General features: G+C 36.7%; 1 protein-coding gene across 1 annotated transcript in view; it reads left to right on the forward strand.

Moving 5' to 3' along the window:
- Positions 1 to 2693: 2693 nt before the first annotated feature.
- Positions 2694 to 13159, forward strand: part of Eqtn (equatorin) — a 33680-nt gene continuing 23214 nt past the window's right edge. Inside the window, 3 exon segments of the mRNA XM_047524010.1 lie at positions 2694 to 2718; positions 6096 to 6125; positions 6355 to 6543. Coding sequence (XP_047379966.1) covers positions 2694 to 2718; positions 6096 to 6125; positions 6355 to 6543 — 244 coding nt within the window.

A 13159-nucleotide genomic window follows, 5' to 3' on the forward strand; every position in this document is an offset into this window, starting at 1 on the left:
TTTTACTTGTTGATGAACCTTTATTTTATTTATATGTGGTGCTGAGAATCAAACCCATTGCCTCACACATGCTAGGTGAGTGCTCTACCACTGAGCCAAACCCCAGCCCCGAAGATGATCTTAAAATAGATTTACCTCCAGTCATGACTCTTTTTAAAATTTCTAAAATATTCAGTGACTTCAAACATCAGAATGTGAATAACCAGGTACATATCACTAATCCTGGGGCAGAGACATCTTCAAATTGGTGGCATAGAAGAGGAAAACAGGTAAAACCCAACTACCACACAATAGATGATGACAGTAACAAATCAGAAACACTTTAAATGGCTCAGGAAACTCCACTGGACGGTAAAAGTAATGTGAACTTATGGAGTTGTTGAAACCCACGTGTCTAAGATGGGAGGCTTTGGTGAAGAGAAAGGATGTGGCTATGTTTCAGAAGGTGTATCCTGTGCACCTGCCAGTGAGAAAGTCATGAGCAAATTGTCCAAAGAAGCAAAGGTGTGTGAGAACCATTCATGATCCTCCAGGGAAAGAAAGGACGTGTTGCTGCTCTCCCAGCCAGCCCCAGTTCTCTGATGCAGATGAGCTCACAAGAAACAGCGGGCTCAGAGTGTGAGACGGGAGTGAAGGTTTCCCTAGCTTTAATGACAGCAGCTTAATGGAAAATGTTTCTGTTTAGGGTCTTCCTGAAGGTGACCCCCACTCTGCTTCTGAAGACACACTGTAGGAAGGTCTTGGAGTTTTCAGTGAGTCCACAGAAAGTGAAGCTCAGAAGGAAAAGAAGACTAAACAAATAACAGTTTGATGATTTTTTTCCCATTTATCCTTCTTTTTCCTCCTCTAATTTTATTTTTCTTAAATATAAGTTATATATATATATATATGTAACTTTCTTAAATATGAGTTATATATACATGTGTATATGTATATACATATATATCATACTAATATGTTGGAATGAAAAGGAAAAAGACCTGATCACTGACCAACCATACTGTGTTGCAGAGTTGACATTTGCCATAATCCATAATATGAAACTTATAGTTAATTTTTATAAATTTATAGATTTCTTTTTACATAAATCTATGCATGTGAAATCATCCAGATTCAGATTCAGTGCTTTTATGATTTCTTTTTTTTTTTTTTTTTTTTTTTTTTGGTGTTGGGAATTGAACCCAGGGCCTCATGCATGTGAGGCATGCACTCTACCATTTGAACTGTATCTCCAGCCCCTATGAATTTTTATTCTAATAACTAGCACTGTCTTATGTAAGCAGGGAACCATGTGGATTTTCACAAAATGTGCTAAATGTACTTGCTGTGCTTTCACTGTGCTAAAATTGTGTAGTTCTTCAGGAAAGCAAGATATGTTGTATTCCAAAATCACTTCTGAACCAAAAGAGAGATTTGTGCACCCTGACAAATTTGATGTGAGTCATTTACTTCCTTACCTCCACCTGTCAGAATACTTCAGCATACATACCTTGTCAACTCTAGCGTGAAGTTATTTCAATGCTTGGTATCTTACTTTTCACCAGGGAGCACTAATGGGCAATCAATAAACTAATTCTTACTTGTGAGCATTTTCCAAGTGTTATGTTTTCCCATTATCTGCCATTTTCATTAAAAGTAGGTGTATTGTCTTTATATAACCTTTTAACCATAAATGTCCTCATTATTTGCAGATTCAGAATTTGGGAAGAGTGTGGCAAAGGGAAGCAGCTCACATGATGATCAGAAAGTAAATAGAGACTCCACTTTCCAGATGCCCCAAAGGCACACCCCCAATGACCCACCTCCTCCAGCTACCTACTTTCTGCCTTTAGTCCCCACTCAGTTAATACCATCAGGGGATTAATTCACTGTTTGGGTTAAATCTCTTGTAACCCAAATATGTCACCTCTGAATGTTTTTGCATTGTCTTGCACATGTGCTTTTGGGAGACACCTAATACCTAAACGGTAATACCCATCAAAGGCCATACAGATAAAGGCCGCCATTAAGAGTAGACAGGCTTTCGTAGCAGCCACTTCAGAGCAGGTGAAAACTGTATTTACGTGTCCAACTTCTCAGACCCAAAGGAAAGGTGGAAAGTCTTTTATTTATAACGCAAATAAAGTGGTATATTTCTTGTTAAAACATTTCTTCTAAAATCCATTTATTGCCAACTACACTTAAGTCAATGATAGGCAGCTTTACATGAAATGATTGACATAATACTTACATATTTTATTGTTTATTCCTAACTATAACCTTACATATGACGGTATTTTAAGTATTGTACACGAAGTAAATTGTCTTATAAATTATCTAAATTTGTTCTTCTGATTTGTACTGGGGTTATTTTTTTTGTATTTGAGTTATTTTCTTCAAGAAAATTATTAGCATTTCTAACCTGCAAAGGAAATGTTGTAAATTTTAATTATTAAAATAAAACCTCAACATTTGGGGCCAATGTCATTAAGATGTAACTTCTTTTTTTTCTTGGTTACTAAAATTTCTAGAAAATTCACTCATACAAACAGTTTTCATCTGATATGATTGTGTCAAGTTTTATCTTACATTTATTGGGGAAATTTTGTTGGGGAATTTTATTTGCAGTTGGAGAAAACCCAACTACAAAACCAAACATTTCAGAAAACGATTGCTTTTGTCCTATAAAGGAACTAGAATTTTAATCATCACATATGGCTTTATATGCAGACTCCAGAGGTGAGACTATATTTTTCTTCCTGATCCCTGATTCAAAAAAATGCCAGATCTATTGAAGAGAAATATCAACTTTTTAAAGTTACTGTTAAATATGGTTATTTTCTTTTTGTGATATGATTTGTGCCTGTGCCATTCTTAAATATTTTGCCTATTGTATCCTTGGAAATTTTAGGCATTTTCTTACATCTAAAACACCTGTGGATATGATTAATTTAGGCCTTTTCAATTTTTTCAAAGGGAATTTTCACATTGGAACATATTTTTCAAGCTATGTGCAGCTAGAGGTGTATGTGTGTGCATGTGTGTGTGTGTGTGTGTACATGAGAATGAGCGAGAAGAAGCATATATAGAGAGGAACCTTTAGTAGCCATGCCAACAGTGATACAAGAGTGTAACCCTTTCCTCCTACTTGTGGCGATGATTTTTTCCCCCTGTTTTCCAAGCATTTCTATAGCAGAAAACTACCTGTCACTTCTAAGACTTGTCACTCCCTAAAATATCATTGACAGCTCCTGAGAAGTGTGACATTAGCTCATTTTTTCCTCAAAAGAGAACAACAGATTAATTCATGAAATTCTCACAGTTCTTCTAAGTTCTTAAAAAATGCTAATATTTTTATAGCTGGGATTTCTTTAATACTGAGTATATACACATGCTTCATAAATTTTATTTCAGTCCTAGCATTTTTCTGAATGACATGGTATATAAAAGATGGAACATATTTAATTTTGCTATGAGTAAGTAAACTAGGCACTTTGCTGTATGCTGATCAGAGGCCCAAATATCTTCTTTAGGAACCTGGCTGTGGCCACAGCAGTGCAGTGAGACCAGTGAACACCATGTGGTGGACCTGCAAGGAGAAGGGTGGACTCAGCAGTCTGACTTCACCCATTTGTGAATCTAGACAGTTCCATACTTTGTATTTCATTCTGCTTTTAAGCAATGGGAAACTTTAAATTATTTTTCAGTTTAATTTCAATATAGAACTTACCTAAGATTTTTACTTGTTTCTACAATTTTTGCAATTCTTTCATCCTGTTTCATAGCAGCAGTGTTAAAACATACAGGTGTTTCTCAAATCCCCAAATGGTGTCTCTGTTGTATTAGCCGGTTAGGGCTGCCAGAACACAGTTCCACAAACTGAGTGGCTTAACCAGCACAAATGTATCATCTCATGGCTTGGGAGGATTGAAGTCCTAGATCAAGTGTCTGCAGGATGGGCTTCTTCTGCAGACTGCCAGGCAGCACCTGTTCCAGGCCTCTCCCAGCTTCTGGTGGGTTGCTGGTCATCTGGCTTTCCTTGACTTCTGCTGCATCCCCTCATCTCTGCCTTTACTTTATCTTCACATGACATGCTCATTCTCTTTGTGAGTCCCTCTGTGCAAATCACACCCTGTTTATAAGAACACCACTTATGTTGTTTTAGGGCCCCATCCTACTGCAGGATGATCTCATTTTAATGCATGATGTGGTAGCTGCAGCAACCACATCCCCAAACATGGCCACATTTGGAAGCACTGGGGGTTGGGGCTCCAACCTATGAATTTGGGAGCACACAATTCAACCCATAACATCTATTGATACATTTCAGAAGGAGGATTAATCATGCAACAGAGGAAAATTAGAATCAATATTCAAACTAACTTGAAATGGTTTCATGAAATCTAACTTTAAAGTCTAGCACAGTTGAGCTCTACCAAAGCAATTACCTGTGGAGTGTGTGTTATATCAGCAAATAAAAATAACTATCCTGGGACTAGAGGAGGGCTCAGCAGAGAGAGGAATATAGGGTGAAACAAGAAAATTCTCTTTTGTGTTAAAAAATGCACTGTTGACTTGTCACTTGAGTTCTTTCTGAACTAAGCAGAGTGTGCTCTTCACCCATTTACCAAGTACTTGCACACACTGTGCAGATTTGGACACACAGTGGTCAAACTGTCTCCAGCTGGCTCTTTCTCCTGTGAACCACCAAGTCCAGCTGGTGGTTCAATCGGATGCCACCCCTCTGCCTGGGAAATTCTGTGCTTTACCAAACTTCTTTTGACAGTGTCCTCCAAAGCCCTGTGGTGGTTTGCAGCCCCATGGGGCATGCTTGCTTCAGGTTTCTCTCCTTTCCTAGGGTGCAGCCTAGAATAACCTAGATACCACAGGAAAGTCCTCCAAAGGCCTGCCAGCTCTCTGTTTACATTCTTTCCCTCCTCCCTGCTTTCACAAGACAATGAGTGAAAGGGTCTAAAAGAAAACCAGGGCTACCCATGGGTCCCCTTGCCTTTGGTTGACTAAGGCTTCCATGCTGAGCCTGGCTTGCCTGACATCTTTTCCCTTTGACAAGTCCTCTCTGCTTCTTCCTCCTCTGCTGAGTCCATTCTCCAGGTCACCGGACACCTTCAGGAAAGAACCAAAGGTTGGACTTAATTTGTGAACTTTCTCTGCATTGAAAAACCTTTCAAGTTCTTTCACAGTCATGCTGTGTTTTCCTGATACTTGTGGTATTTTGATGACAAATGCCTCTGAGTATTGAGAAGCTCTCAAGAACAGTAGCTAAAACTGAGAGATGGGAAGATAGGTGAGCCTTTAATTCCATGAAGAAAAATTGAGTCCATTTCCTTCTTGTTTTGATGGCTTATTACTTGAGCTAGTATATGAACAATCTATGGATAATATTATATGAATCATCCATGAAGATATGATTTATTCCTAAATCCTCTTCTGACCATTTAAATTTCAAATCCCTTTCTCAATCTGTATGTGAAGTAAAATATGGATTTTGTTAATAGAAATATAGGAAACAAAACAAATATATTTTATCCAGGATCTAGGCTTCAGAATCCAAAAGTGAAGAGTTTCATAAAATTTTCCTAAAGAATTATTGTCAAACATTCCATGAAGCAGAACTTGCAGGGCATTTGGATTGAATCTTGCTTTCTCTGTCTAATTTTTAGCACCTATTTTGATTGCACTTACCCAAAGAACATATTGTAATTGTAATGAAACCAAAATGGCCTCTTTCCATTTTAGTATATAGACTATCAGTGATCCTTTAAAACCCAGGAACCAGTAATTAACATGCTTTTTTGAAAAACTTATTTATTAACCTTCACAGTAACTCTTAAAATGGTTTATTTTTTAAAAAAAAAACTAAAACCCATTATGGTACCAAGGAAGAAATAGTCTGGAGGTGGAGTTACGAATCTTTGTGGAACACTCTCCAGCATTCTAACTCCACGGGCAGTGATATCATAATGTTCTAGTTAGTCTTAGGACTTCCTGTGACACAGGAAAGAAGCTCTGAGAAGCCACAGATCACTGCATAAATTACATCAATTTCCCAATGAGTTTTATATTATTTATTTTTTTATCTGGCTTTTTTCCCTCAGGGATTAACAACTTGAAAGCCAACACGGAAGGTGAGTAAACATTTCAAATATCACAGAATGATAGATGTGAAGATGACCCTTGACCATGGAACACTGGTATGTGGCAGATTTCTGCAGAATGACGTAAATTTTATAGGGGGATATGTCATAACTTAGATTTTAAACCTCTTTCTCAAATTGTTTTGAAACATTACAGTGAGAAAAAAACATTGCAAAGGAAAACAACATATCTGATTCATGGTGTGTTGTACTTTTTTAGAGTTACCCAATGTGACGTCTTCAAATGAAGATGAACATAAAGAAGAACACGCGACTACAATTAATCATGTACATGAAGATGAAACTCATATAAGTTTTAGTCCTCCTTCAAGCACAGAAAGCGAATACCATGAGGAAAGTACTCCTGCTAACGAGAAAACTGGCAATTATTATAAAGACATAAAACAATGTAAGACTTTTAAGTTAATAGCCATGTATAAAAAAACTGCAACGACAACAGCAGATTTTTACAGCTTTGATTTGCCTTAACTCCCCTTTCTAAATACCCATCATCATTTGGTTTCCTACTTCTTAAATTCTCATTTACTATATACACTTTTCAGCATGTAAAATGAAATCCTTATTTTCCTACAGTGTATTTACTGAGATGCTGGAAGTTTGCCAGGGTTCTCCTGATGATTATTCTGGCTACTGTGGTTCATCACAGCATTGTGGCTACTTACTCACATTAGTCAAAACTGACCTGATTTGATGGTGAGTTAAGCAAAACGTATCCAGATGTGTGTATTGGTTCCCCAAGGCTTGTGAAACAAAATACCACAGTGAGTCCTCAGAGGCTCAAAACAGTGGAAATCTCTTCTGTCATGGTTCTGGGGGCTGGACATCCAAAATCCAAGTGGTAGTAGATCAAGTAAAGGCTCTCCCCAAAGCCACCAGGGGAGGATCCCTCTATGCCTCTTCCAGCTCCCGCAGTCCCAGTGTGCTTGGGCTTGTGGCAGGATCTCTCTTCAGTCTCTGCCTCACCCTCTTCACAGGGTGTTCTTCCTGTCTCTGTGTGCACACTTCCTCCTCCTTGTCAGGACATCAGCCATCTGCTTACCAGCTCACCCTACTGCAGTGGTCTTCATCTTAATGACATCTTCAACAACCCTGTTTCCAAATAAGGCTACATCCTGAGGTACCAGGAGTTAAGACTTCAGCATGGTCTTTTTTGGGGTGGGGTGTGGGGGGCTGGGTATGGACACAATTCAACCTATAACAAGATGACTTCTAGGTGTTTGCAAGGTCCATTGAAATTCAGTTTATAACTCATCACTCCTTCACATGGGTTTCCTTTCCATGTTGTTATAAGGTGTACTATTCTAAAATATGAAAAGTTTATAAGAAATTATTATTAAAACTAAAGACTAAGATCAATTTAATTATTCTGAGGTCCTTATTCACACTAACCAAAGAAAAATAGAAAAGCAATGAAGATATATATATATATCTTGCAGTGTTTTGAATATTACAAGCAATAAGTTGTACTGCTGTTTTCTCTTTGATGAATCAGTATCCCTCTTCTGTAGGTGAAAAACATCCCTTATGTTCACAGAGGTGTAATAGTTAGCAGGACTATAGATAGGCATGGTGTCTCGGTGACCTCTGGATCAGCTCTTCTGTGTACAGAATGGAGCAGTTGCAATAGTTCTACTTTAGGAGGTGTACCTCTTTTTGAATCAAACAGAATCAATAAATCAAGTGCTTGACAATTAATTTGATAGAAGAAATTAAAATCTCTCACATTTTTCCATAGCACACAGACAAATGGGATCGTTCTAAAGACTTTTATTGATAAGACTGGAGCCCTTTTCACATCTACCTCATTATTTTTAGTGGATACACAATATTCCACAAAATGATGTTAATTAACATATCAATGGTCTCCTTTGAGAATGCTTAGATTGTGGGCAATTTCCCCCTGTGCATTCATTCTTCTTGAACACAGACTTGAGTGTATCTCTCTTTGTCTAGAAATCAAGTACTGAAATTGTTGAATAAAGGGCAAATGTTTTATAATATTGGTAGACACCACCAAATTGCCACCCAAAAATTGTTCCCCAATTTACACACCCCATGAATGCTCTAGCACTTCACTGAAATGAAATCTACAATTCTACTATTTTGTGAAAGGTTTTTTTTTTTTTTGGTATTGAGAATTAACCCAGGAGCGCTTAACCACTGAGTCACATCCCCAGCCTTTTCAAAGATTTTATTTAGAGACAGGGTCTCGCTGAGTTTCTTAGGGCCTTGCTAAGTTGCTGAGGCTGACTTTGAACTCTCAATCCTCTTGCCTTGGCCTCCCAAGTCGCTGGGATTACAGGTGTGTGCCATTGTGGCTGGCTCCTCTTTTGTGTTTTCTCGGTGTGAAATACACTCAGTGATTTTGTTATTTGCACTGTAATAACTTATGAATTTAATTATTTTTCATTGTATTTAATGAATATTTTACTTCTGTGACTCTCCTATTTATGTCCTTACCTATTTTTATTACATTTTATTTTTATTGATTTATAAGGACTTCTCTTAAATACAGTATATTAATCTTTTTTCTCTGATAAAAGTATTAACAGTTTTTCACATGCTGTTGCTTATCTTTAAACTTTGTTGAATATCTTTAATCATAGAGAAATTTTTCAGTTTTACTAAATTTGCTAATTCCTTGATAATCTCTGCATTTTGTGTCTTACTTAAACAGACTTTATCCAGTCCAATATGTTTAATTTTCCTAACTTTTTATAATAATTCTCTAAATTTGTTTTTAAAACTCTTATGCCTTAAATCTAATTGTTTCATATATGGTGAAAATAGGTTAAAACATTGTATTTTTAAAAGAGGAGACTTGATTAAAAGAGGAGACACTGATTCCCTGCTTACATGAGACTCACATTTAATATAATCGAATTCTCGTATGAAAAATGGTCAATTAATACCTTTTCATTATTACTTTTCTGATCTATCTGTTCCCATAAAAATGCCAGAATATTTTTATTTTATGCTTTCTCAATTCACAACATGAATGTTGGCCTGTGATTTCCTTTCTTTTATTTTTCCATAGATCCACATCAGGAATTCCCCCAAATGATAATACAGTAATGGCACCATCTTTTCCATGTGTGTTACTGGAGGAAATTAATGTAGATGTAAATATTAAACATATATTCATGTATGTTCAGATTTTTCTATCATTCATGAGATTTTAGAGAAATGTTTGTGGATTTATTTTTCTTTTTTGTGGGGAGTCCGGGCAGGTGTGCCAGGGATTGAACCCAGGGGCACTTAACCACTGAGCCATATGCCTATTTTATATTTTATATTTTATTTAGAGGAAGGGTCTCACTGAGTTGCTTAACACCTTACTTTTGCTGAGACTGGCTTTGAACTCATGATCCTCCTGCTTCAGCCTCCTAAGTCACTGGGATTATTGGCATGTGCCACCATGCCTGACTAATGTTGTATTTTCTATGTGCCATCTTGACACAATTTATTTTGACCCCTTGGTTGGGTTAATATGTTAGTTTTGAACAGCAACCAATACCACAGACGGCTCTTAAGAGTAGAATTCTTTATGTGTATATTAAATTGAAGTATATGTGGGAGACCTTGAATGTTACTGAGCTATATGGTTTTTAAGCTGATGTGTTTCACAGTCTAACAAAGTTCAAATGATTGCTTCTGGCTTCTGACTTGGTTTTTTGATAATGTCAATATAACTGTGATAATATTGAACATTGCCAACTTGGGCATTGCTATGCACTTGCACAATTTTCTTTGAATTTTCTTAGTAATTGCTTCTCAGGGTCATTTAGCATAAAGATACTACTAGGACTTTTTTCTTGTGGATTTTCCTTTTTAATTTTTTTGTGCATATTATTTATACAGAATAGTGGGTTTCATCATGGCATATTTGTGTGTTTACATAATTTGATCAGTTTCACTCCCCACTACTTCCCTCGCCTTTCCCTCCTCCCTCTCCCTGTTCTTCTTTACCCTAGTGGTCTCCCTTTTACATGCACGGTGTCCCTTTATCCCTTACTTATATCACCCTAGCCTCCACATAGGAGAAAAAATGTATAATACCTTTCTCCCCAAGTCTGACTTACTTCCCTCAATATTATGATCTCTAGTTCCATCCTTTTTCTTCAAATGATATAATTTCATTCTTTATGGCTGATGAAAACTTCATCATGTATATATACCACCTTTTTTATCCATACCTCTGTTGATGGATATCTAGGCTGATTCTCTAGGTTGACTATTGTTAATTGTGATGCTAACCATGGGCATCCATGTGCAGTTAATATATGCTGACTTTAATTCTCTTGCATAATTACCAAGGAGTGGTATAGCTAGATCATATAATAGTTCAAGTTTTAACTTTCTGAGGAACCTGTATACTGATTTCCATAGTGGTTGTACCAATTCACATTCCCATCAGCAGTGTATAAGAGTTCCTACATATCCTCTCCAGCATTTATTGTTAATTGCATTCTTTTTTTTAAACTAGTATTAGTAATTTGCTAATATTAAAAATATCTTTAATTCAAGATGAGGAATGATTTTTCAAACCAGTCATTAACATATCAACCATTAAAAATGATAATTTTGTTATACTATGTTAAAATACTATACTTATAAAGACACAATGAAGGACATGAAGACATACCGCACTGAGTAGAAGATATTTTTCACACACAACATGTAACCCTCAGAGAATCATTATTTAAATAACAACTAACAATACATAATCATCTCTGCATGTCCTGCATGGGGGAGGAAAAGGTTTCCTGTCAGAGGTATGGTCTGCCTGTGAACTAATCACTAAGAAATTTATCATCAAGAAAGACAGGAGACAGAATTATCTTTAGAATGAGGACCTGATGTGTTTATCCATTCATAAGGGTCTGCCTCTAAGAAAAGGGAGGAACCCAAGTTTCCTTTATTTATAGCAGTACAGATCAAAGGGGGACCATTAGGAGCTTCCTCATTGAGAAACAGGATGGGGTGGAGTTAAGCAAGCCATTTTGCTCTAATGGGTCATTGGCACCTGCGGGGGCCTGCAAATTCCAGTGTTGAACCAATCTGCAGGGAAACCACATACTTCAGGCAATCTGGAACAATTTCTCATAATTGTCAGTTCCCAAGAGCCAGATTTTCCTGTCTGATAGCTCAACCAAGCCTGGTTTTATTTGAGACCATGGATGGCGCTCGGCACATAATAAACTCCGCATTGATTAAAAGTAAACAAATTGATAGGAAAATTAGCTAACAGTATAATAAACATTTTACAGAAGAGAAAAAAGGAATGTTCAATAACAAAAATTATTTTCAACTTGATTGGTAATCAGGAAAGTGCTAATCAAAATCATAGAGGTTTAGCATTTGACACAATCTGGATTGGCAAAAATTAGAATCGTAAGATTTTCTGAAAATGTGAATCAAAGAAAACTCTTACACTGATGTTGGCTTATAGTTGGTATAGTTGCTTTGGGAAACAATTCAAAGTCATCTTGAGAAACTGTGCATGGGTATTTTTATGCTTGAGCAATGTCACTCCAGGGATCATAACAGAGTTATATTCTTCCACAGGTGTACCAGGAGATATATGCAGAAAACATTCACAGTTCATAGTAACTGTATTAGCACTGAACAAGAAATGACTCAAAACATTTTGATAGCAGAATGTATACAAAGGGATGTTCTTAAACAATAGTGAAAATTCAATGAATAATCATGTGCAGTAATATGGGTGCACTTAAAACAATATGTCAAGGGAACTTTTTTTAAAGATGTCACAATATTACTTTTTTTTCAGGTCTGTCTTTATTTTTTAAAATTTAATTATTTATTTATTTTTAATTTTTTACAGACTGCATTTTGATTCTTTGTACACAAATGGGGTGCATCATTTCGTTTCTATGGTTGTACACGATGTAGATTCATACCGTTCGTGTAATCATACATGTACAAAGGGTAATGATGTCTGTCTTATTCCACCATTTTTCATACCCCCCCCACCTCTCATTTCCTTCTACATAATCTAAAGGTCCCCCATTCTTCTCTTACTCCCCACCCCCTCACCCCCATTATATATCATCATCCACTTATCAGGGAAAACATTAGGCATTTGGGTTTTTGGAATTCGTTTATTTCACTTAGCATGATATTCACCAATTCCATCCATTTATCTGCAAATGTCATAATATTATTCTTCCTTATGGCTGAATAATATTCCATTTTGTATATATACCACAGTTTCTTTATCCATTCATCTGTTGAAGGGCAACTAGGTTGGTTCCACAATCTAGTCATTGTGAACTGAGCTGCTATAAACATTGATGTGACTGTGTTACTGTAGTATGCTGACCTTAAGTCCTTTGCTTATAAACCAAGGAGTGGGATAACTGGGTCAAAAGGTGGGTCCATTCCAAGTTTTCTGAGGATTCTCCACACTGCTTTCCAGAGTGGTTGCACCAATTTCCAACTCCACCAGCAATGTAAAAGTCTGCCTTTTCCCCCACATCCACGCCAACATCTATTATTGTTTGTGTTCTTGAAAATAGCCATTGTAATTGGAGTAAGATGAAATCTTAGAGTTGTTTTAATTTGCATTTCTCTAATTACTAGACAGGGTGAACACTTTTTAATATATTTATTAACTGCCTGTATGTCTTCTTCTGTAAAGTGTCTGTCCAGTTCATTGGCCCATTTATTGTTCTTTGTATTTTTGTTGTAAAGTTTTTTTAAGTTCTTTATAAATTTTGGAGATTAGTGCTCTATCTGAAGTGCATGTGGAAAAGATTTTCTCCCACTCTGTAGGCTCTCTCTTCATGTTCTTGATTGTATCCTTTGCTAAGAAAAAGCTTTTTAGTTTGAGTCCATCCCATTTATTGATTCTTGCTTTGATTTCTTGTGCTTTGGGAGTCTTGTTGAGGAAGTCTGATCCTAAGCCAACATGATGAAGATTTGGGCCTACTTTGTCTTCAGTTAGGTGCAGGGTCTCTCATCTAATTCCTAAGTCCTTG

Source organism: Sciurus carolinensis, chromosome 14 (assembly GCF_902686445.1).
Source record: "Sciurus carolinensis chromosome 14, mSciCar1.2, whole genome shotgun sequence".
Lineage (NCBI taxonomy): Eukaryota > Metazoa > Chordata > Mammalia > Rodentia > Sciuridae > Sciurus > Sciurus carolinensis.